Source organism: Copidosoma floridanum, unplaced genomic scaffold (assembly GCF_036245765.1).
Source record: "Copidosoma floridanum isolate Cflo_tuat_1 unplaced genomic scaffold, Cflo_Japanese_pri ptg000021l, whole genome shotgun sequence".
NCBI classification, from domain to species: Eukaryota; Metazoa; Arthropoda; class Insecta; order Hymenoptera; family Encyrtidae; genus Copidosoma; species Copidosoma floridanum.
Genome location: NW_028321898.1, coordinates 29,301,857 through 29,328,892, shown reverse-complemented (window position 1 = coordinate 29,328,892; position 27,036 = coordinate 29,301,857). Strand labels below are relative to the sequence as shown.

General features: G+C 35.2%; 2 protein-coding genes across 3 annotated transcripts; one reads left to right on the top strand and one right to left on the bottom strand.

Moving 5' to 3' along the window:
• Positions 1-5,294: 5,294 nt before the first annotated feature.
• Positions 5,295-6,622, top strand: LOC106647816 (uncharacterized). Of its 2 annotated transcripts, XM_089594888.1 has the most exons (5): positions 5,295-5,346; positions 5,456-5,605; positions 5,688-5,751; positions 5,840-5,941; positions 6,020-6,622. In XM_089594888.1, the coding sequence occupies exons 2-5, from the start codon at positions 5,594-5,596 to the stop codon at positions 6,373-6,375; spliced, it is 534 nt and encodes a 177-aa protein (XP_089451014.1). In that variant the 5' UTR covers positions 5,295-5,346; positions 5,456-5,593; the 3' UTR covers positions 6,376-6,622. The 2 variants fall into 2 exon arrangements, with proteins under 2 accessions (XP_089451014.1, XP_014219842.2); XM_014364356.3 differs by lacking the exon at positions 5,295-5,346 and having other exon boundaries at positions 5,389-5,605.
• A 290-nt stretch (positions 6,623-6,912) lies between these two features.
• On the bottom strand, positions 6,913-19,664 carry LOC106647642 (uncharacterized). The gene is made up of 13 exons (XM_089594848.1): positions 19,551-19,664; positions 17,142-19,468; positions 16,700-17,048; positions 15,974-16,341; positions 15,356-15,889; positions 13,020-13,091; positions 12,699-12,907; positions 12,304-12,521; positions 8,908-11,594; positions 8,467-8,818; positions 7,965-8,329; positions 7,188-7,767; positions 6,913-7,125 (listed from the first exon to the last, which is right to left on the bottom strand). Coding segments are annotated over exons 2-13 (8,055 nt in total). The 5' UTR covers positions 19,462-19,468; positions 19,551-19,664; the 3' UTR covers positions 6,913-7,124.
• Positions 19,665-27,036: the final 7,372 nt, after the last annotated feature.

The window sequence follows — 27,036 nt, the reverse complement described above, 5'->3', positions numbered from 1 at the left end:
CGATGGACCTTCGACTGCACACACGTCTGTATATGTATATCAATGCTTGGCACTTACATGACGCTTGATGGACAGAAGCCCCCGTGGGTTGTGTGCGTTTAGTCAATTTTTAGACAAATTCTTTCTACAAATTTTTTTTTTTTTTCCACTTTTTCAGACCTACCTCCAGATTGTGTATATTATGGGGTATTTTGGGGAATTTCAAGACTTTTTGGAGTTCATCTACTGTTTTTTTTTTTTCTTTTTTTTTAATTTTATTTGATGTTGAGGGGGTTATCGGTGGCACAGTGAACCTCAAAAAAATGAGTTTTAATCTCATGAAAACTAAGTAACAAACAATTATAAATAAAAAAATTTCCACTCAATATTGACCATTGTATTGAGAATGAATTTTAAAAACAATTCGTGTATGCTCGTTGAAATTTTAACTACAGTGACGTTAAACACATCTATTTCTTTAATACTATTCTGTAAGAAATTAATCGAGCTAGACTTTTTATGTTATTTATCATGTTAAAATAATTGTACCATATACCATTTACAAAATTTCATGTAAGAAACAACATTTATGAGGATTAGATTTGTGCCAAAAGAGTCGTAAGAGCACTTCTAGAACACAAATAAGGGAAATTTTTCAGCATTTATAAAGCGCACGTTCTTAAATTTTGCCGATGTATTGGGATAATTTGCAATGCACGTATTGCAGCAAAAGTCGAGAATAATGCCGCTACCCAATAAGCTCGAATATTGGAAACAAACATCAATCAAACCTTTCGACAGAGGGCGGCCTTTCAACCTATACAAAGTAGAGATAAAAAAAAAAAGTAGACAAGAAAAGAGCCATATATCTCGAGCGTGCATCAAAAAACACAAAGACAGCTTCATTACAATAAACCAAAGTGCAGCCAAGAATGCACCGAAAGAGGGATATAGAAAGGGACCCCCGAGCGAGCGGGGTATGGTGTAAAAACTCCCCGGTACGTTCAAGAAAAGCTCGAAAAAATCGTCAAAGCAAGGGAGAGCGAAGGAACCACCGCGGAGAGGGAAAAAAAAAAAAAAAAAAAAAAAAACGCATGGACCTCCGTATATCCCGGATCGGAGTTAATGAAAACCGCAGGGGAAAATCCATATATCACGCAAGCGGAACGGGAGCGCGCGCTCCGATGAATAATAACCCATAGTATGGAGAGGAGAACTGAAATCGAGAGAGACGGCCCTCGAGAGGTGGTCTATATACATATATGCGCGCACGGGGCGTGATTCGAGTAATTAAACCCAGAAGCGAGCTCATTTGCTTCATGTGATTACTATTTTGCTTCGATAGTTTTTTTTTTTCTTTTTTCTAGTAGACACAACTAGCCGTTATTTACGAGCGCGCATAATTTTCTTTTTTTTCGCGCATCGATATAATGTAACAAATATAAATATCGGTATAGGTATATGGATATAGAGATACCGATGATGGCTCATTCTCTAACGTGAATATTTCTTCCCCGGCTTGATGGATACGTTATTTTTCTCTGCCTCCGTTGGGAGATGCTGATGGAGCCCCGCCGACGGAGGAGATTCTTATCTCCGAGGGTTATACCTTACACAGACGGGGTATCTGCTCGTTAATTTTCTTCCCCAACTTTGTTTTTTTCGAGAAATAATTCTCGTTTTTACATGTTAACGGAACATCATTGCGTGATAAATTGAAACGCGGTGTCATTAACGCTGTAGCCCTTTTGCCGATCGAACGGGGTTCCGACCCGGCATATGGGCACCGATGGGTCATCGTAACGCACTTTCATACCATCGGGGCACAATAAACACCCGCGAGAGCGCGTATTACACGCGAGTGACTAAAATCGATTCGTTCCTTAACAAATTTTCAAGCCTGGAGAAAAACGCCGGAAAAACGATGAATAACCACGCCAATGGGGCTTCGATTTGAAAGGAAAACCCCTTGTGTTGTTGTTGTTCATATATCACGGGCGTTACCAACGTCTCCACCCTTTGAGGAATACCAAAAATCTCCCCCAGTAAATATAGTCATAATGAACCCTCGAGAATATGTTTGAACGTCGCGGGGTATCCTCTCGGGCCACTTCTACGCGTAAAAAGAAGTTGGAAAAAATCGGATCACCCAAAAAAAAGGAGGCAGTACTGCGCGACTATATGAATAACCGGTGGATCTCGTCACGACGAATTATGTGATTTTAACTGGGGAGGGCGTTTTCCGTAGAAATCCTTTGATGTCCCTCTTATGTGGTCGATTTACGGGTCAGTATATAATATACGCTTGGGTGGTAGGTGGTACGCGTCGCGGTGGGGGTTTTCTCTGATCTTCTTGCCCGGGTGGCATTGTAGTTTTTGTGTATACAGGTATGTGTACGACTCTATTACATGCAGGTTTGAACCTTTCAAGACGAAGAACATCGTATTTTTAATACATCCATCGGAAACGCTACATTTAAGTAAGTAAGAGAGCTTTGTGTGAATCAATCAAATTTACATGCAGAAGTGGGGGAAAATGGACCAAAGATGGATACACCACATTACAAAGTTATCAAAATTTGTGTATTCGCCCACGAACAACAGCTTCATTTTTCATTTTGAATCATCGTGTTACTTTATTTCGTTTCTTTTTTCATGAATAAAATCCTACGATGTTTTTTTATAGCAAATAAGACATACGGCAGATGTTAGTTGACAGATTTTAATGATTCAGGGCTTGAAATGTTGCCTTCTTTTTTATTGCTCTCTTCTGTCATGTATGTAGAAACTGTTGATCCCCAAGATGTGACTTTTCAAACAAATTATGCATTAACACTCCATCCGATGGAACACAAGAACCGTTTGAGCTCTTCCGAACAAATCTCCGTATCATTCTCCATAATCACCGATATGCAACAATTAACTGTAAACACAAATGCATGCACGCACAGTTTGAAAAAAATATATGTGACAGTGTATAGGCATAAGTTTTCCGCAAAGCGTCAACGAACTGTACGGATATGACAAGCGCACAAGAGAGAGAAGGAGGGGGGGTGTAACGGTAAAGAAATAAATCTCCCGCATTAAGCCGTAAAGCGTCGCACACAAGTGCACGTAAATGTATACTTATGCATGCATCGTGCAAGTGTACACGCAGGAGCCATATATATATATATATATTATACTTCGGCTCTCGTTCTGACGTGTATATGCATGTCTCTTCCGCCACGGGTTTGCTATCTCGTCTTTGTCATTGCGGCGCTATTACGGTGACTAGATCTTCTTTTAATACAAGGTTGTATAATACACGTATATGTACATAACTATAATATATACCTGTGGATGCAACCACGGCCTTGCGAGAGGGTCAACTTGCGGTTTTCCGACGATATGCGCTCGGCATTGTTTGATATTGGAGTGGATTCGAGGTAGATGAACGTTCAGAACATTTTGTATACTTATAATGGGTAAAGTACCTAAAAGTGATACTTTCTTTTTGTACTGTATATAAAATTATTTCAAAGGGTGAGAGAAATGAGAGTTACTCCCGAAAAGTTTATCCCTGTACAATTGTTACCAAATTTTTTGTGGGGCCAATTGAAAAAAAAGGTAAAACAACTTTTTTTTCGTCACTTTTGATCAATACTAAATCTTCGTCGATCGATTTAAACTCATTTTGATTGCTTGACTTTAATCGCCCGGATTTTTCCACCTTTTTGTGTGATTATACCGCATAAGACATTCGTAAGGTTTTGAAAATGATAAATACCCTGTTGAGCCCAATGACCCGATTATCGAAGCACCATAAAGCGATACCGATCTACTCGAAAAAAAAAAAAAAAAATTAATTACCAAACGATTCAGACAAAGATCCGAAATCTCCCTCTCGGGCAACCCTCTTGGACCATGCAGGCGCTCATCAACAATGTATATGGAAGCTGCGGCTCACCTCCTTTTATCCCCCTCGTGTTCGCGGAGCCTAATTATCGCGTCATTATCCGGCGTTCCGCTTTTTCTCTGTAAAAGAATTTTTTTCTTCCCTACACCTATACCTATATACAGTGCGAACGTGGACCTAATCGAGAATACATGTACATACAACTGTAACACACAGGCTTTTGTTGCTATATTTATGTATATATATGTATAGGTATACCATTTGAACGACGTTGTACACACGAGCGAAACGAGTTTTTAATGCCGGGAAAATCGTTCCCGCTTTAATGTGTACAAGTATATAATATATAAACTTCGCACCTCGCGCCGTGCACGGAGAGGCTTCCATTCGAGGGTGATACTTATTACGCGGGATACACCGTGTAAAATTTTCAATGCGCATATAATAGTCTACACTTATTGCGCGTTTAAGGATACAATATATAAATATATAGTCGTCGTTTGTTTGCGGCAGATTATCCTTTGGTTGCGCGCATTTGTGTGTACCGGTGCGGCTGATTGATTTAATGGGATGACGAGTATAACATCGATATTGTGCTCTATTTCCAGAGAAGTGCCGCGTATAATATAGCCGTGGTTGTTGTTTGGGGGATAGTAATTTTGAAACGAGCATGGAACAATCGGATCGTATGTACATACGTGTGGTGTGAATAAACGATGGGTCTATTGTATAATATAATATATGATCGTATCTCAGCTATTTGATTGTGGTTACACAAATGTGTGTAAGTTACGTGTTTTTGTACTTGAAAATCATTATTTAACATTTTAAAGACTAAATAAGTTTTTTTTTTTTTTTTTTTTATTTCTGTCTACAGGGAAACTCTGGCAGTTCGATTTCGTATATTTATCTCTTTAAATATCGCCAACACACCTAAAAACGATTTTTTTCTTTCTTGATTTTTATCTAGCCTTCAAACTATCGGTGTTTTTTACACATTTTTACAGCTACCTCATAGGAAATTATATGTAGTTATTACTATATACTATTAAAACTAAAAAGCTTTGACTAAGATAAAAGTAGTGTTTATAAATCTGCGTAAACAATTGTAAATTGTGTAAAAAGCAAAGTTAAATTTTGTTGAAATTGAAATTCAAAGAGTACCTAACATTACGTGAATCTTAAAAATCTGCAATCGATGCTTGCCTGAAATATTAAAAAGTAGCGCCAGGTGTTCGATTTTATAAACCAGCCGCAACCTAGAGTAACGGATTGTAAAAGTCGTCACCGATAAGTGCCATGTGAGGTAATATTAGAATTTATATCGAGCTTGAAAATCGGTTCGTGTCCGTAACCAAATGGTCATTACACACGTAGCCTAGCCATACTTATGTAGAACTGGCCTAACAACCGGATGCCGGATTGCAGCCGGATCTCTTTTCTTCTTTAAATCTTCATGACGCGTGCATGTAAGTACAGATACTTATTCGCGACCCCTACAACACAAGGTCCTTATGCTGTAGGGATCGCGAATATCTGTCCGTCTATAGTATACGCTACTAATATATGATTTCGTAGTGTGAGAAGACCTAACCTTAAATTGCTGCCTTCATCGCCGTGTGATTTTACTCGATCGCATTCATCAGCTGTGATACTCTGATTTCTGAGCTGAGGTACACGTATTCGCTTGGTTTTCAAGGCTAGAGATTTTTCATCATGCCCCACTGCGTAAGTACTGCCATTTATACCTAGTGTTTGTCTTTTGTTCCTCATGCATGGATTATCTTGACTTTGTTGTTCCCTGTTTCAGAGCCAAACCAGCTCAGGCTCGGAGTCTGATCATGGGATAAGCTTGTGTAACAGCGTCAACAGCGGTAAGGCTTACTTTTTTTCTCATTTTAAGTCCAAATACACGCTCGATCTGCAGTTTTAACCAAATCACTTTCGTTAATATTTTTTAAGAATCATCAATCGTGGTGAAATTCAAGTTATGCGACGTAAGCGAGGAAGTTGAAACAGCAGCTGATCTGAATAAAACTCTTGGAGAAAAAGATAGTTTTGCAGGTAACAACCTTAGTCGAATGTTTTTTATCATATACCTTGTTATTTAAGTTAAGATTGATAGTCTTATACATTTAATAGACTATGACGAGCAGCTGTCGATCAGTGTCAGTGAAATAAATGAAACTTTGGCACAATCAAAAAGCCTTGATAAACCTGCAATGTGTGATGCATCTACTAACACGGATCCGTTAAGCGATTCTCCAAAAAAAAGTAACCCTAAACGCATGCAACGATTCAAGCCATTTATTCATAAAACTTATTGCACACACTCCACCAATAGATACAATAAGTTTTATCATCATAATCAGAGACATTTCAGACCTTTCAATCAAGTTGCAGAAAGACGAAGGGAATACTATTTTTTAAGATCTCTCTTATATGGGCAATTTTCTTTTTTTTCAGAGATGTTGGACTATGCTTACTATAATGCATAGCTTAAGTAAATTACGTACTTTTGAATATTCTTGACTGCTTTTTTTACAGCTTGATTAGAAGTTTAAAAGTTAATCGATACTTGGTCGTCACGTATTTGTCTTTATCTGTTTAACAAATTTTTCTGTATATTTTGTATTTTGAAAATGATTATTTTCGTGACTTGTATCGTGAAAGACTTATGTGTTTAACACATGTATAAAATTTATAATTTTTCATTTGTATACAATAAAGTTTTTTCATAATTAATTTTTAATTTATTAATTCGTACCTAGAATTTAGCTAACTAAGGCATTGAAGTGTTTACCATAAATATGTATTCAAAATATGATATATTACTTTAACTTTAATAATACGGCAAAACTAGCTTTTATTCTTTAATATGAGTATCAACTGAAAAACTTCAAATTTTGAAATTTTAATTTCCATTTTTATTGACATTAACTTATGTAAAACAAACACAACTTATAAACAATCATGTTGCAGATTTACAACATCGTATGTTAAAAACAAAATAATATTACTAAGAACTTTTCTGTTTGTGCTTTTAATCCATAAAGACTGCAAGCTCTAATTTATATTTTTTTTGGCAACATCCGTTAAGCAAAAGTTACAATGATATTAAATATCATGTATGTTATACACTAGCTTTAACTGTATCAGCTCCTTTGTAAATAATATAAAATTTATTGAAATATATTGGCCATTCTGTCACCCGTTTTTTACGTTACTTTATCCAGGTCTGCACGAATCTATAATACGATTTCTATGGATTATGGCTTATTTTATCACTACACTAGGTATATAAACTTACCAATCATTGCTCTTGGCCAGAGCCAAATTACGATAATCTTCATTACTCAGGTTTGTTAGAATAAATTCAAGACAATGGTCAGGGAATCTTGGGTCCAGAAGATTTTGTAGCGCAAATCTCGCCGGTTCGAACAGTTTTTCTCTCTTAAACGCTCTCTTACATTGAAACTTGAAAATTCCCAGCCACTTTGAAAAATTTCGTCGCAAAGTATTAGAATCAATGTAACTTAGGATTTCTTGACGCTGACACTTTGGTATCATAGGAAACTTGGCCACGAACTGATTGGTTAGAACATCGCGCAGAGATAATGATTTAGTAAACTTTACTTTAATCATGTCATCCAGTTGGATAATTTCTCGTGTTACATCCACATTATCATCATAAAAAGACATTTCTAGGATAGGATTGACGTACAGGCCAACAGCTTTGAGTTTATTCAAGTGTTCCTGAATAGGCTTGTAAAAACATTCACTTATACTATGAGGATCATCAATTAAGTTAATATTAGCTCCAACACACAATAAAGCTTTGAACTTTTTTACATTATTAACATGTACAGCCAGATATAAAGGTGTCCACCCTGTAAAAAGAGACAATTGTTAATTGATGGTAATGACAAGGATTGACAAGGAGAAAAAAATGCTGCAATATGAAACAGACTGATACACTTGTTGTTGGAGAAAAAAATTAACTAAAAACAACACTAGCACTGATAAATTAATTCAATAACATCCACGATAAAGTCGCAAAGAAAATGTTTGAATATTCATCACTTACCTCTATCATCTTGTTGATCTAGTTCACAACCACGTATTATAAGTTTTTCAACGAGATGAGCAAATTCATTACTATCACAGTAACGACTGCATTGTACATAATAATGAATGACATTACATCCATCACTTTTGACATCACTCAAGTCGGGCAGTAAGTCTTCTAGTGACGGCAGAATCTTATAAGAATATTTATCTATTAAACCCTTAACAAGTTGTATTTTAATAGCCGAGTCCATGTTTTCTATTCCTGAAGTTTGTTTAATAAATTTTACGAATTGGTGTTCAGGCATGTAAATTTTGTTGAGAAAGTAATCTATTAGTGTCTGACCCAGTGTATTCTTTGTTGCAACATCAACGTTGCGTAACCTAATGTGAAAAATAATATTAATGCTGCAGTTAAACTGCTTAAATAATTAAGAACATCATTTGTAATGATTCAAGTTTTCACTCAAAAAGATATTTCACAAAAAGCATTAGTTTTTTTATTTAAATAAAAGTCATACCTTAAAAGAACTTCGAGTGATCCACTCTGAGGTCTTATTCCTGCTAAATTTATTGCAGTATGGCCGTATGAGTCCTCCAGGTTGATGTCGGCTCCATTCTTTAATAACAACTCGACTACACTTTTATCACCGAATTTTACTGCAAAATGCAGTGGAGTGTATCCAGGGAAATGAAAGGCCAGGTGATGCACGGGAGAATTAACATCAACGCCTGTTTTGAGAAACTTTTTTATAATGTCAAGGTCATCCCCTGTACAGCTCATATGAAAAGCTGATAGTCCTTCTGGGTTCACGATGAGTTTCTGACTTGGTGAAAACTGAAACTTGATAATTCTTTCGGAGCAACAGAAGTCTAGATAGAATACAAATAAATTTTTATTATTATTTTTTTTTACTACAATACCATAAATCATTTTTGAATTAGAAAAAAATTTACATTACTTTGAAAATCACTTAATTTTGATTTTGTAATTGCATCCACACTCAGTTGTAAATTAGGATCAGCTTCGGGAAACCAGAGTAAATTTTTAATTTTTTGGTAATACTGTTCTTTAGTCTTTTTTTCTTTCTCAGTACTTGACAGTTTCAGATGCATGATTCGGAAAGCATAGATAACACTCAATTCTGTTAACTTGCTTTTTTCATTGTTATATTCCATAACGAGACGTTGAATTACCGTGAGTGGAATGTCACCCATTAAAAACAAAGCCAACTGAGCTGGAGTAAAACCCTTGGTATTTTTTATTTCTCGGTTGGCCCCATTTTTTAAAAGCAGGTCAATTATTTTCCTAGATCCAGCCCTGACGGCTAAATGTAAAGGAGTGTCCCCTAAACTCATGTGATAGGGAATGTATTGAATGTGCTCCATTAATTTATCTGTGATGGGCTCATTAATATCGCCTACTCGAGATATTAACTTTTTAACTGCTTCTAAATTTCCAGAGCAACAGGCTATATGAAATATAGAGAACAGCTCACTTATTGCTGTAGTATTTGGTTTCAAGACTTCAGAATTCCTCCATAAAAAAGGTTTCAATTTGTCAAAATGCCGACTGATCAATGCTCGATGCAGCCAAGTTAATCCATCACTATCAACGAGAGTGGAATCAGCACCATACTTTAATAACAATCTCACCATCTCCTTACAACCAACTGATACTGCAATGTGTAAAAGTGTAGATCCACATTTAATTGGAACATTGGTGTCGTTGAGCAATTCACAAACATCTCGCAGATTAATTTTCATCGGCATGTTGGGATCTGCTCCGTTTTTTAAGAACCGACTTACCACTTGTGTATTGCTATAAAAGCATGCTATATGCATATGTGATATCTTGTTTTGATCCACAGGGTTGACAAGAGTATCGACAGTATTTAAAATAACTTCTGCACATTCAAAATCATTGTTATAAAAAGCCAGATGAAGAGGTGTCATTCCATTTGTATCTTGAATTGTAACAGCTCCACTATCTAAACATAATTTCACGTCTTCTGCACTTATAACCAGAAAATCCGAGTCATTGCTGTCTACATTATTACTGCCTTCGTCACTGTCATTGCTGTCGAAACTGTCATTGTCATCATCCTCTTCAACAGTGGGGTCGTTGTCATCATCGTCGTTTACGTTATTCTCGTTGTCTATGTTAACTCCACCGTCATCATTGTTGTCGTCATCATCATCGTCATCGTCGTCATCGTCATCGTCGTAATCGTCATACTCGTCATCGTCATCGTCTAAGTAGAAGTCATCTTCATCAACTTCCTGATATAAATAACCATCATGATAATACAAATAATCATTATAAGAGTCATCAAAATCACCAGAATCATCAGAATCGTTGAAACTACTGTAAGTTAAATATTTATGCAAAAAGATCACAAGCAGATGTAGTAACGTACGACCTGGCCACAGTGGTGAGTCCAACGGTATAATGGCATTGATATCTGTTGTCAAATGATTTTTTAATTTTTTTGGGCTATTAAATACTGTCAGAACATTAGTTAATTTTGTGCCATTTTGAAACTGAATGGAAGCCAACACTTCTTGAGCCATGAGGGTGGGAAAAATTTCCGACAGATCATTTTTCTTCAAACACAAATCTAGTGGAGTTGTACCTTGAGCATCTTTAGCCAAGATATTAGCTCCATTCTCCAGCAAGAACTTGAAAGTTTCCCAATTACAGAGGGCAGCGAAATGCAGAGGTGTGTAACCTGGCCACACTGGAGAATTAAAATTCACTGGTGCATTAATATTCTGGCTTTTTTTCAAAAACTGCTCTAGAAACTGCTTGAGTTTGCAAAAATTGTCATCATTGTATGCTGAGGCTGTTATGGCTTTCACGTGTAAATAAGACAATCCAATGCAATCTCTCGAAAACGAATTTGTATTGTGTTTAAATATTGTATTCAATACATGCTCGTTTTCCAGTATTCGTTTGCTGCGCCAACTTTTATCAATTATCTCTTTTATAATACAATGCAAGGGACTCATTTGAACTGCATTCAAGTAATTGTAATCTGCTCCATTTTTTAAAAGTATTTGAACCACATCTTCATTGTCAATTTTCATTGCCAAGTGCAATGGCGTGCACCCAGGAAATCTGACAGAATCAACATTAATGGCTTGATTTACTGAAACTCCAGCGTTTAAAAAAAACTTTACAACCTCAACACTTCTTGTCATACAAGCTATATGAAAGTGAGATATTCCGTTTTTGCATTGTGGATTTGCTGGATTATTGAATTTAATGTGGGCAGATAACAACTGAAGTACGGCACTGTTTGCTATGCTGATCCCACGTTCTTCACAGTAGTATTCAGAAAGGAAACGTAATGGGGTAAAACCTTTGTTGTTTTTGTAAGTAAAATCAGCACCTCGACTAAGTAGTAAACTAACAATAGATGTGTTTTCTGATTCAGCAGCAAAATGCAATGCTGTATTTCCCAACCAATCAGGTTTAAAATATTGGACGGGACTGTTGGCTGGCACTGAATAATTAATATCATAACCACTGTCTAGAATTACAACAGTTGAATCATAATTCATTACTTTTATAAGTTTCGATAACATGATATAATTATTGTCCATGTCTTCGTCAGATGACATCATTAATGGCCCTAGTAATGTATGTGATCAGAACCAATTATCGTTACTATTCTTCAAAATATTCCAAGTGATCTTTTTTCATTGCTAAAGTTCATCTAAAATAAATGTTTCAATGAGATAGGGCATTTGAAATTTAAATCCTGTCGATGAATGATTGTAGTATTTCTACATACGTTTTCATAATAAACAAAGTAATCTCGATTGAATTTTTTGTTTTAAATTGACAGTACCAAAATAAAGCATGTATAGATGCACACGTTTATCATCTAAAGAATATCAAGTGAGACAATATAAATAAATAACGAAACCTGTACCTGAACAGAAGCTGTTTTTCGTCTTTTGGTAATACCTTCTTGAGGTCTCTTTAGACACACGTGCGATATTTTATAGGTTACAATTTGCTACGAAGTGGAAGCGGGGGGTTTATTTGTGAAATTTCTCTTTGGCTGATATTGTTTAAAGAATTACAGTTATATCCGGTATAATTATAATTTTAACTGTACATGCACTTAACTATAAGAGATTATACTATCGAATTAACCAAGAGTAAACAAATACCTAAATGGGGACTTTGGGGGCGGGGGAGGCACCTTTGTTTACGTGACAATTAATCAGCGAATCAGTAGGTTTGTTCATTTACTTATCCACCTTGGAGCGCTCCGAGAGATCTTCGCATCAAAAGAACTTCGGTATACCGAACGGTTCGGTTCGGTTCTCTTAACAAAATATACCAAACCAAAAGGGGCTTGAACAAACCTAAATTGTCGCCGCCATCAAGCATGTTAGCATTTGTGGCATTACGTCCATACGTGTGTGTCAAGCAGTCAGTTACAGGTGTGCTGGCATACATCACTGCATCCGTGCATCGTTGAGTTTTTTTCTCCTGTACAGTACTTAATAACTCTAATTTACGTATACAAGAAACATCGCTTTTCTCGAGAATGTTTCTCTGCAATCCGGTAGCAAAATTCAGACAGACAAAGCACATGCCGATAAAAACTAAGTCCTCGCCGGTGAGTATAAATGTAAACCTTATTTTTAAAAATATGGTTAATATTATTGTTCATCCGTCATTTTCATGTATTGCAATTAATAGGCTAAAGAGCAGACCTCAGCAGGTGATCACGACACCGATGACAGCAATTTGATATGCTTGTCGAGCGATGACGAAGAGGTGGTGGTGGAGGAGGTGAAGGTTGAGAAGTACGATAAAGAGCTGGAGGATGAGGACGACGATGTCACGTGGCTCGGTGACGAGAACAGTAACATCAGAGATGAGACTGATGCAAGCGATGCTAGGAGTTGCACTAGCAGCAATGACGATGATCCAAATAACTCCCAAAATCAAAATAACAGCAGGGAAAATAATGCTAGCCGTAAGTTTTCTCATTATTGGCTAAAAAAATCTTTAATTTTACAGTGTAGTAAGATCTAGTGATTGATTTACATGTTTTCTTCTTAGTTGGTGAATTGTTGCCAGCTTTATCGTCGGGAGAAGCTTCATTCGACACTGTCGAAGCTGTGATCGAAGCGTTTGTAGAAAATAAAATACAACAACTGGCCAGTCCAAAGACTGACAAAAGTACGCAAACGTGCAAAAATGATTTTCCACAGCTAGAGTGCGAACAGTGTTATGGTGAGTCAATTCACTTTCTAATTTAATTTTGGAATTTAGTGCTTGTCTCTGGATTATAGTAGTTAATAATCCTAAAAAAATTGATGAGATGTTAACTGGATTTTTCCTGGTGGACTAAAATAATTGGCATAAGTGCGTTCAGTGCAAAAAACGGGTCTGATCCCCATCTTATCGGTTATTAATTGCAAAATTAAATACTGTAACAAAAGTAAACAATTTCATTTCAAAATAAAAATAAATTTTCCATTTTTTTCTAGCTTGTGGCTCACTTCCTTCAGAGTATGACGGACTGGAAGTGAGAAAAGTTGGTCCTTTTAAATACAACCGTAACAACTCAAGAAGTAATATGTATGATGCTGGTTTCTCTTTGCCAAATCAAGAAAACATCGATGATTCGTCAAATGTGCATAATAAAAGGTCATTTATTCAAAGGACAACGAATACAAGTATGTACGTACGTCAGCAACCGTACCAAACGCCTAACAACCCCAATAGTTTCGCTAATAAATTTGCTGGTAACAAGGAAGTTCAAAACTATGTAAACTGGAGAGTGCGATATTTAATGCGCCAATACGAGTCGAGGATTCTTCTTGGTTTCTCTAAATTTATGAATTACGTGACTCAGAACCATCATCATCACAATAACTATGATTCACAAAACGCGAACAATTTTAGATCAGATCAACAAAACTCAAACGGTTACAGATGTACTCAACAAAGCAATAATGAGCTGAATCAACGAAACTCTGTTGATTATTTACCTTTGCAACAAAACATGTGGGATCCTAATGCGAGATTAAATTAATTGAAAAAAAAAGTTTTTGATTGTATTTTTTAAGCTGTTTTTTTTTTTTATAGTGACTTGTAAAAATTTAATCATTTTACAAATATTTTTCACGATTTTTTTTTTCAAATTTAGAAAATTTCTACGATTACGTAAAACTTATGTTTATTTTCTTAGTCTCTACACACAAACGTATTGATTTGTTCATGTAATAACATAAAGTACTTCTAGTAGTACGTACTTTCATTTTTTATTCTAATCCATAGATGTACAGTTTGTGATAGATCTTCACGTAAAAATAAACTTCATTAGCAGTAAACATAAGTACATATTTTTTTATTCAATTCCCATACGAGCTGAAGAAGTAAAAATATTGAAAGCGGTGAGTATACGGAAGCGATATTTTGTTCTACAATTATATCCCCTTGTTGTTGGTAAAATTAATTATCGGTTTCCGTCTACACTTCCCCTCTATCCTTCCAACTTGACAAACTGCTGAAGGGATGGGTCGGTCGGAAGGGTGGCGCCTTGCCGTCCTACTCGTGACTAATATACATACATTTTTGGCTTTAATTATTTTCAAAATGCCGAAACTGTGCTCCTATAAAGGGGCGCCGCACACCCGAGATGACGTGAAAAATTCTGCAGGGGCGGGGCGACTAACCCTATCTCGTTTTCCTGTGGAAAAAGTAAAAGCATAGCGCCAGAGGGGCATTTTCACGACACTGGAGGAGACGCCAAGGTAATTAATTTTTTTTTTTTGTTCCTTCGGCGTCAGACGATCCCCCCCCCTTTTTTAATTTTCTTTCACCCTTTACATGAGATAAAGGTTTTTTTTTTTGATTTTTCAAGGTGAAGTGTATTGCATTCGTTAATTCAAAGATATTGTTTTTTTTTTTTTTTTTTTTTTTTTTTTTTTATACTCCTCACCAAAACTTTTTTATGTATGTATAACTTTTGAAGTGCCTTTCTTGTAACAGATTGTAACTTTAGGCGAATACTACTAAAAAAAGTTACGATTAGTTTCAGCATACTTGATCATAAAACAATGCTTTAGAAGGTAGGAGGAACAAAACATTCAACAATTGAGGTACAATAAACTTTATTGTTACAATTTAAATTTAATGGACATGGAATTTTTATTAAAATAACAAATGAGCATCTTTGTTATGATTTTTTAAAATTATGCATATTAAAAATCTCGAGCACACTTAGTTTAATAATTTTTTTCTTGATACTCACGCCTCAAGATCAAACAAAAAAACAAACATTCGTCGTTATGTAAAACTACGCTTTAAAAATACAATTAAGTAGTTTCATTGTTTTTGAGCATGAGACATATAACAACTCAACAAAGATTGACAATCATCATTGCTCAAGTGCATTAAAATAGATTCACAACAGTGATCAGGTAACCTTGGGTCCAGAAGATTTTGTAGCGCAAATCTCGCCGGTTCGAACAGTTTTTCCCTCTTCAAAGCCTTCCTTCGCTGCAAGTTAAAAATAGGCACCCAATCTGGAAACTTCTGTGGCAAATTTTTACAGTTCATGTACTCAAGGATGACTTGGCGCTTGTGCTTGGGCATCATTGGAAATTTTCTTACCATCTCTTCTGTGAGAAAATCGCGCAAGGAAAATGATTTAGTAATGATTAAATCTTTCATATGTTTCAACTGGACGATTTGCGTTGCTTCTTGTACATCGTCGTCCCTGACTCGTGTTATAGGATTAACATGCAAGCCAGCGGCTTGAAGTAAGACTATATGTGCGTAAAAGACAAGATAAAACGATGGAATTTGTGTAGAATTAACCATGTTAATGTCAGCTCCGAGTGATACAAGGGCATCGATCTTTATAAAATTGTTTCGAAGTAAAGCATAATGAAGAGGTGTTCGCCCTAAAAAAAAAAAAAAAGAAAAAAAAATTTATATATTTCAACTCGTACTAATATACAAATATAAATTAATACCCTGATATTTACCTAGATTATCTCGTTGATCAAGTTCGCATCCACATTTCAAAAAAGATTCAATTATGGAAGCAAATTCATGGACAGTCCTGAAGTAATCATAAAACATGACACAATAGTGAATTATGTTGCAGCCATGGGCATCAACGTCACTCACATGAGGTATGCATGAAATAAAAAATTGCAAGTCGTCGCTTATACAATACTTCATGGATTTTTTAATGAGTAACATTTTAGTAGCCGAATCGCTGCTTTCTGTTATCCATCCATAATATAGTAACTCAAGAAATACGTGTCTATCGATGAAAGAATTTTTGAAGAGACAATCCATAACTGTTTCACCATATATATTTTTGGTGTCAATGCTCATGTTTGATGATCTAAAATTTCATTAAAACAATGAAGCTTATTATTTCGTAAAAGATTTTAAACGCACAACCATCGACAACAGCGACATTACTATAGTTGTACGTGCCTATCGTGGCTGTAAAAATCGGCGCAAAAAAAAATCAGCAATCAGTTAAAGATTTTCATTAATTTAAGTATGTAAAAAAGACTGGTTGGTTTCGTTTTAACCATAATTTAAAACATTCCTAAAACCAAAAATGACAACTAACAAATTAATAGTCATTCTGAGTTCTCCTTTGTAAAATAAAAATGGTTCTTCACCGTTATCTTTGAGTGGTCGCTGATTTCTTTCTAGATTTTTATTCATTAATTTTAACTAAAGATACATACCTCAAAAATACTCTGAATTTTTCCGCATGACCCGACGCAGCTAAATGCACTGGCGTATAACCATAGGCGTCTTCGAGGTTGAAATTGGCTCCATTTTTTAACAGTGTTTCAACTACTGATGCAGTACCATATACTGTCGCGAAATGCAGCGGAGTGTATCCAGCGTGACTAGAGGCGAAATGATTCACAGGAGAATTAATATTGACACCAGATTCTAAAAACTCTTTGACAATGTCTAGATCGTTTCCAGTACAGCTAATGTGGAAAGACGACAGTCCTTGATGATTTACAATAAGTTTTTGACTTGGCGAAAATTGCAAAAGTAAAATATTATTGATGCTCCATAGATCTAGAGAAAAAAAAAAATAAATAAATAAAAGTGAACTTGTTAAAGTATTAACATTCAGTCTTTTTTTTTTAAGTACGGGGAAAAAAAACTTACTGTAGAACTCGTGCCCTCTGAATTTTTGAATGGCATCAAGACTTCGTTTCACTGGAGGATACAGGTCATTGTACTGGAGGAGAGCTTCAATCCCCTGTCTGTCCAAGTTTTCATATTTAGTTTTAGCCTTTGATAAGTACAGATATATTTTTTTTAAGCCATACATGACTTGAACTCCAATCAAATTTGTTTCAGAGAGTTTCCCCATTCTGCGGGACTCCATTAAAAGATGCTGGATTACTACATCTGGAATATCACCCGTTAAAAATACAGCTAGCTGAAGCGGAGTTAGGCCTTGAGGATTTGTTGCATTCAGATCTGCTCCATTTTTAATGAGTAGGTCAACTGTTTGTCTGGAGCCAGCCTTAACTGCTAAATGTAAAAGGCTATCTCCCAAGTGCAACATGTGTGAATTACATTGAACATAATTAATCTGTTCTTTAATAGTATCTATACTGGGCATAAGAGCTTTAACTGCACGGAAATTTCCAGAATAACAAGCCACATGAAAGTGTGACAGTCCACCAGGAGCTACAGAATTTGTTTTGAGAGCTTTATAATCTGACCACAAAAAAGGCTTAAATCTTTCAAAGTATGGGCTTGTAAATGCTCGGTGCAACCAAGTTAGACCATCACAATCGGTAAGGGTAGTATCAGCTCGATACTTCAACAATAATTTCACCAGTTCTACGGATCCAGTTGCTACTGCTATGTGTAATGGTGTAGAGCCGGCTCTGATCAGAATTTGGTCATTATGACGTGTGCAGTTAACCATTTGATGATGACACTGTATTTGGACATTAGGATCGGCTCCGTTGGATACAAAATTATCAACTATTCGCAAATTACCATAAAAACAGGCTATGTGCAAGTGGGATACATTATATCGATCAGTGCAATTAATAAGAGTATCAACAGCATCTAAAATGATTTTAACGCATTCGTGTTTTTTCATATAAAAGGCCAGATGAAGAGGCGTCATTCCATTATTGTTTTGAATACTCAAATCGGCTCCATACTGTAAACATAATTTGACCCTGAAGATGCTTTTCTGTCCATTGTTGCAGTCATTTTCCATGTTTTTATCAGCAATATTACAGAAAGATGTTTCAAAAAATGTAACAAGCAGATGTAATAACGTACAGCCTGGCCATAACGGTGCATCAGGTGGAATAATCCTATTTATATCTGCACTTCTCATGTAATCCCGAAATGTATCTGTAGTATTAAATATAGAAATAATATCGATTAACTTTGTACCACTCTCAAATTTTGATGCTAATTTTTCTTGAGTCTGAAAAATCTCGACAAGCTTTGTTCCATCATCTTTTTCTAGACACAAGTCAAGTGGAGTTGTACCTTGAGCATCTTTAGCCAAGATGTTAGCTCCATTCTCCAGCAAGAACTTGAAAGTTTCCCAACTGCAGAGGGCAGCGAAATGCAGAGGTGTGTAACCTGGCCACACTGGAGAATTAAAATTCACTGGAACGTTAATATCCATGCCCTGTTTTGAAAATTTCTCTAAAAACTGCTTGAATTTGCAAAAATTTTCGTCATTGGATGCTGATGCTGTTATGGCTTTCACGTGTAAATAAGACAAGCCAACACAATCAACTGGGTTCGAATCATTGACATTTTGTTTAAAAATCAAGTCCAGAATACAATCGTTGTTTAATATTTCACTGTAGGAATACCCAAGCACTTGCTTGTTTACAATCAAATGCAGTGGACTCATTGCACAAGCATTCAAATGATTGCAATCAGCTCCATATTTTAAAAGCAGTAAAACCATATTGCTATCCTCATTGTTTATTGCAAAGTGCAATGGCGTGCATCCAGGAAATCTGACAGAATCAACATTAATGGCTTGATTAACTGAAACACCAGCATCAAGAAAGAACTTCACTACCTCTAAATTTCTTGTCATACAAGCTATATGAAAATGAGATATTCCGTTTTTGCACCGTGGATTGGCTGGGTTTTTATATTCTGTATGAGCAGACATCAGTTCATTGATGATTGGATCACTAGTATTAACACTGGAAGATTCCCAAAGCAGTCGAAGTGGAGTAAAGCCTTGATTGTTTTTGCAGGTGAAATCAGCACCTCGACTAATTAGTAAGTCAATAATAGATGCGTTTCCAGATTGTGCAGCGAAGTGTAGTGCTGTGTTTCCCAGACACTCACATTTTAAGCATAGAATTGGGCTATGGGCTGGCACTGAATAGTTTATGTCATAACCGCTGTCTAGGATCATTTCAACTGAAATTTCATCAGGCGCTTTTACCAACTTGGCTAACTTGGTGTAATTTTCATCCATTTTGGTTCTTAAATTTTGAATGAATATACAAATTTTAACTATTTTAATGTTTTAAAAAATATGTGACGTAAGTTCTAGTTGACAAATACCTGTTGTTATGAGTAGTACTTTAATAGTGTATGAGTGGCAGGTTTTTTTTATTAATGTTTTTTTAAGCCTGTGTTGATGCGTCAATTATTATGCATTACATTATTAAAACTCACTTTGTTGATAATATAATACTATTCACAGAAAAATTAACAAAACAAAGGAAGAATTAAGAATATTACGTAAATTGTGTGTACATAACCAAATATGAAATATGTATTGAGATTCCAAAAGGTCACGTGACTCTCGCGACACCTATGGCGGGTGATTCATTCAAACTGATGTTAACTGAATACCGATATAAGTTGTTTTAAACAAGGAAATAGACACTTTATTCATCATAAAACTATGTAACCTGATTACATTATAACGTTAGAACGTTTTTTAAGGCATCAATTGAAAAGTTTCTACAATTCATGTTAATACAATAATTTTGTCAACATAACCTCTCTTTTGAACGACTCAGCGTTAACAAAATTTTTTTTAGTTTTGGTGGCTAAATATCTTTCCAATATCATAATGCAATCACGTAACATAGTTTTGTTATGAACAGGATGCCTATTATCTTGTTTAAAACAAATTATATCAATATTCAGTTAACGTCAGTTTGAATTGAATCACCCGCCATAGGTTTGGCTTACAGTCTTAAGACATTAAGACGCCCATGTACAGGCACCCTAAGGGTGCAATTCTATTTTTATTTTTTTTACAGGTTTAATGATTGTAATACGATGCAAGCCTTTCAATAACATATTTTTGAGGAGATGACAATATCTCGGCTATTTTTTTCCAACTCAATTAGTCTTTTGCAGCTTAAAATATTTGCGTATTATTTGTCCCCCAAGTGACTATATATATCGCGAGAGTCACGTGACCTTTTGGAATCCCAATAGCACAGACGCACAGTACGTGATAACGTGATGACGTGTTTGATCATATGTATATATAGGTCTATGGAAATTAGCTAATTAGCACACATAAGTATATATATATATATACACACACACACATTTAAGGCATACCCCACGAAGTTAAGCCCATTTTTTTTCTTCAACTGTCTTTATTAAATTTAATCAAAGTATTAACGTACAACTGTTAAACTATCTCGATATTTATTCTTCTGAATTTTCTTACATTCTGGTTTATATATCTTTATATTCATGTGGAAGTGGAAAATGGAACTTGATTGATCTCGGATGGAAAATTTTTGTAGGTAAGTATATTCGTAAACAAGAAGCGAAAAAAAACTACGTTATAAACAGTTAAATACGATTAATTTAATTTTATGAATACATTATGCTATTACTTAATTACTTTAATTATTTTAGCAAAAATAACGGTCGTTGTTGCGTTTTGGAAATATCAATGATTTGTTGGAAGTCCATGAAAGTGCCGTTTTTTTTTATGTGATAAATATAATTATTCCAAAATAAATTTTCAGATAGAGTTGGCTCATTTCCAAAAATCACTAAAAACCTTTTTTGCCCTAGTACTTAATAGCAACGTTGACACGTTCAACCGAATTCATAAATCCGATATTTTCGGTTTCAGAAAAATTTGACCGTTTCACTGAAAACAATACAACATCGGCTTATTCATGACCTTCGTATGCATCTATGTTTCGCACGTCAATTCTATCGAAGATGTTAAATTTTTGGTTTTACTCGCGCATTGTTTGTAAAAGTTGATGTCGTTGGGAATGATAGCCGCTTATTACAGCAACGTCCGATGGATCCGATGCCTCGTTATCATGCAGTAATTTAAAAAAATAAGTTGACAGCTTCCGCTTCCATCTGATTCTTATAGGAACTATTTTCACATGATTACAAGCCGTTAAAATTTACAAAAATTAGATGTTTGCAGTATTTTTCGAGCCAATCCATACATAGGCCGTTGTCTCTCGTTTCCTCGAGCCTTGCAACAATGTCCTTGTAAAAGTATGCAGAAGAAAATGTTGCAAGCTGCTTCGTCATTCGATAATTGAATCTCAAGCAGTGCACAACAACATTTCCTTGATTGATTAATCTTTCGAATAAAGACTTGCCAAAACCCGTAATTGCAACTTTTTTTGACAACAGCGTTGGAGGCAATTGATTGTGATCACCAACCAACACTGTCCTTTTAGCTCGGTGGGAAAACGTAACGGCAATCACTTCCGATTCCGTACATTGATTTGCTTCATCGATCATGACAAAATGAAAATTCAAGCGGAAAGGTATATAGTGTCGTTCTACCTGCTCGTAAACCTGCCAAGTTAGCGAATCATCGATCAGCTAGAGATAGACCGACAAAGAGATGGATGAATTATATTAGAAATTGTTTATCAATGCCTGAGACCGTACTCTTACACAAAAAAAAACAATTTTTTTTCTTTTTTTTCCGTACAATGCAATTAGGTGATGGACAGCCAATTCCGCACCCCTCGTACATCCAACGGATCAAAGCTACACGCGTATATATGTATATCTCTGGATTTACTGTGTCAAACGTCAAACACCATCAGCGGGGTCCTCAAAAACACAAAGGCAAGAGAGAAAAGCCGGAGAAAAGAAAAATTTCCTTTTAAAACTCGTGAAAACAGAGCGGTTAGGAGGAGGAGGAGGCGTGAAATGAAAATTTTGGAATATAATGTATATATGTATATATATATGCGTTTATGCAGGCATGATGCAAAAAGAAGAAGGGAAACTCATAACAAATAATGTGAAACGGGGAAAATAAAGACCGAAACGCGCTTATAGGGCGTGTAATTGCAAAAGAATGCATCTATCCGCTCCTCCTCCTGTTCCATCTTCTCATATGTGATACATCCAGCTGGACAAAGGCCATGACGCTGGCAGTGCAGGACGTGGCCAATAACACCCCCCCCCCCCGCGGAGTTCTTTTTTTCTCTTCTTTTTATCGAGCATTGCACGTCAGGTGAGACGAGTCAAAGGCATTTGGCTTTTCGTTGCCGCTACACTGTATGGCTGCGTGTTGTGTTTTATGCTCCCGTTGGACCGCATGAATGGCTGTATAATTGAATGATACCACCATAGCGAGGTGAGCGGCACACTTTGCCGTTACTTTTTTTTTTTTTTTTTTTTTTTTTTTTTATCGTTCATTGTCATCGCTAATGAAAGGCTGTTTTTCGCCTGATTGTCAATAAAGCGACACCGTTGTGGTCGATTAATTTTTTTTTTTTTTTTTTTTTTTTTTTTTTCTTTTTGAGTTGGCTCGGCTTTTGCTCCACATTATTTTTTTTATAGCAGTTAGGATCGCTCAAGTTAACTGACTCAAGTTTTTTTTGTAACGCCCACCACCTGGCTTTTCTACAGTTGTGGAAAACATTTTTTTTTTTTTTTTTTATGGCACCATTTAAAATAAATGGCACTCAAATGAGTATATGATTTGCTAAAAAAGTGTATTCAAATTGAAAATTGAATACAGCGTTGGTCGCTGAACTCGTTTTTTTTTTTTCTTTTTTTTTTTTTACGTTGGGTTGGAATAAAAAATAACTTCAACTTAAAAAAGTGTGAGTGTGAATGGTATTCATACACAAATAGTGCTTAGATTTTATCAAAATTTTCTAAATCTTCGGCAGATGTATGTCTAAGTTCTTAAACCCACTGCACGCATCGAAGTATACCTATCTCGAAAACATCAAACATTTTCTTTTTTTTGAACGAGGAAAAAAAACCTAAATTTAGCATACGTGCATGTTCAGAGCGAAAATTTCGTTTCCATAATAACCGAATAGTTTCTACAACATTAGCCAAATAGTGTTTGTACAATTTGTATGCTAATTAATTTGATTGCTACTGTTTTAAGAGGTAATTGGTATGCAAATAAATAAAAGATTCGGTAGACTCGAATTTAACGCCAATTTTGTCTGCTTATCCGAGTGTGTTTCGGCGATCAAAATAGTGCCCGGAAGCTACGTTTTAAAGAGCCGCATTTGAAAATGGCCAATGTTTTATATATTAAAATTTTTTAATATGCGCGTTTCGCTCGGCATGTCTATTTGAGGCCCGCCAGGCCTGTGGTTACGACGGTTGAGTATACATATAAACCACGAAGTTGCACAAAAATACACGTGGTCCATCAGTACAGACAGTTTTGAGTTTTTTTTTTAACTTTACAAAATACTATGTATTCAATAAATTGTCGGTTTTAAAAATTTACTTTTCGAATAATTATTGAATACTACTCTCTTCCACTAAAATATGGTATGCATTTCTTCAAAAATAATAAATGTGATTGTATACACGCATTAATTGACTGTATTTTTATTTAAAAAAGTTAATTTTTTTTTCCTGCAATACTAAAATATGAAAAATAGAGAAAAATTTGAGAATTGCAAGAAAATTCAATTCGTCAATATTTCTTCTATCAAAGTGTCGCTCTAGTTAAAGTTTTTTTTCACAGTTGTAGCTTTTACCCGTAAACTCGGTATCATTTATGAATCTCAACGTTAAAAAAAAAAAAAAAAAATTTAATTACTCGTTTAATCAAATAGAAAATAAATTTTATGCAAATGACGGTAAACTTTTTTCAAAACATCATCATAACAAAGAATCTGCTGCGATCTCGGTATGTTAATTGCACCCTCCTGACACCCCGTAATATAATAACCTCGAAGGTATTTGACGCGTGACGATCAAGCACGAAAGGGTTCACGCATTACTTTCAACTTTCATAGTAGGTACGAGTATGGCGTATTCAGAGGAACGACGGTATCGAACTGTTTTTTGATTGATGGGCGTTGGTGATTGATACTCTCACAAATAAATATAATTGCTCTCGTTAAATTGGATCGTTATTAATTAATGTGTGTGCGCGCGCGCTTCATATTTGGGCACGGATTACATAAAATTTTTTTTTTTAATCCAATTTGTTGATAAAAATGTAATTTATTTACTTGTGCTAAAAAAACTTATTTCAATAACTATACTTGTATATTAATATACAACTAGTGATTATATTACTTGTGTATTTACTACACGATCCAATTATTGAGTTACATTAGTACAAAGTTAATAAAATTGTTAAACATATCTTCTATAAATTAATCGAATAGCTCAATATACTTTAACTTGAAAGAAAAAAAACTAAAATTTCCTTTACATTCTATTAAAATCGTTTACGTGGGGATTTTTAAGCTAATAGTTTCAAAATTTTACTTTTAACGTACATATATTTATAAAAATAACGTGTGCACCACTGCATATATACAAGTCAAAGGAGCAACGACACTCGCACAAATATTCGCCGCGTCATCTCACCTATAGATATCCATACACGCTCGGCTCGACTTGTAGCCGAGCTATATTTTTCTTCGCTCGGTCGCGCGCTGTACCAGATCTTGAATGAGAGGAAAAAAAAAAAAAAAAAAAAAAAAAAAAAGCAATATTCCAAAGGCCGCTTTTGCCGTTTAACAGGCGCGCGCTGCAGCTCCCATCAGCTCGTTAAAGATGAATCTGTACGTATATTTCATATACTCATACGCGCCGCGCGCTCTAGGAAAAACCTATACGCGCATGTGGCTGATTTGACGATCGGCCGTGAAAAACCTCATCTTTTATACATAATACCTGTTGTGTGCGAAGCGTGAAAGTGTGTGCGTCAGTGCGTGTTTCTGCTATACAGTGTCAGGGAGTCAGGGTGAATTATCACCGCTACGCACTTTTGTATCTACCATGTGTAATTTGTAACACCGAAAATAGCGATAATGAGAATATATTCTTTTTTTCTTTTTTTTTTTTTTTTTTTTTTTTTTTTTTCTTGCAATATCGTATTTTTGTGGTTAAAACAATTCGAGTTTGTAGCGTAGGCCTGACGATCGGGATGTTCGATTATCGATTCGGACGGTGGATAATGGGCTTCTTGGAACGCGATGAGCTCAAAAGGCGCGTGTCACTATAGCCCGTAGGATTTACGCTTATTGCGCCTGGCTGATTACTTTCGTTCTGTTTATCTTTACTATCTCCCTTTCGGGATGATGCCTGTAAAAACTGACAAATTTTATTACTTGTAAAAACAGTAAATAAACAGTTACCGTGGTTTATACGTATTTTTTTTTTTTTTTTTTTTTTTCAAAACCAAGTTGTGTGTATCTTTAACATTATTAGATAAAAACATTTTATTTTTTTCGTATCTTGTAGGTATACGTATAGATGTTTTACTGCCAAAGTAATAAATAAAGAAGAATCTATGTATCTACAAAATAATATAAATTCGGTCGTTTTAATTGAAAATCATTCACTGGTGTGTGTGTGTGTGCTGATTTTTCTTATTTTGTTTTTTTTCATTTTTTTATGTCATACACACAGGCCAAGAATCCATTAGAATAGAGTTAGTCTCGTAAAATAATTTTTGAGTGTAAAAAATGTAAATTTTAAACAAAGAGCAAAACTTAATTATTGTACAGATTTTTCTACAAACGATTTTTTGATTGATATATTGAAAAAATGCCCATTTAATCTGAAACTTGAAAACCATACAGCGGCTCACTTTTCTTCGTACAAAAGAGTCGACATTTACAAAAATCGGTACTTATGGTCGCGAAGTTGTTCGGATCAAAAGAAGTCAGCAATCTAGCTTGACTTGAAGATGAGACACCATCAATTCATGTAACAGTAAAATAAAAACAAGTGCGTTATCATACTCGTATCTCATTTGCGTGGCTGTGCAAGCGCGAGCGTGTAATTCAGGCGCAACGTATTATAGTGTATAGCCTGTCCCCGAGAAAAATTTACGATTGAACCGTGTGCGTAGTTCGTCAGATGCAACTGCTTCCGGCAGCATATTACATACACGTGTACGCGCGAGTGCGTAATTAACATGCGTGCACGCGCGAACGAGGTACGTTGTCACTCATCCGACGTGTTTTTTTTTTATTTTTTCATCTTCCTTTTTCAACATCACTTATTATTGTTTTATTTACAGGTATTGATGTGTCATTTTGTTTGATTCCAATTTTGTTAACTTTTATTTTAAAGACTTCATCATTTTTTTAATCATACATCTTATTTTCACGAAAAAAATTTAAAAAACAACCGTGCATAACAAGCGTGTCATGATACCACCGAGTTAACATTTTTTTTTAATGTTTCCAAAAACTTTTGAAAATGTAGAAAAAGTGGAAAACAAATTGCGGTAACAGGGTAAGTACAACTCAAAAGTATATTTAAGCTAAATTTATTAATGTTATAAGTAATACAATAAAATAATAACATTAATTATTATTTTATTCCAAGGCATGTACTTAATTATTTCAGGATGGCATGAATTAAATATTGTTGAATTATATCGAAAAAATTCATTGACAAGTACACGAAAAATGTAAAAAAAGGCCAAAATACCGTTATAAAAATTTTTCGCAATTATTTTTTCTCAGCTACTTATAGTGCAAAATTCATCGGTGTGCAAGAAACGTGAAACTTTATAATCACTCTAAAAATAGAAATATGAAAGCGTACGATATAACGACCAGGACTTCCGATACAA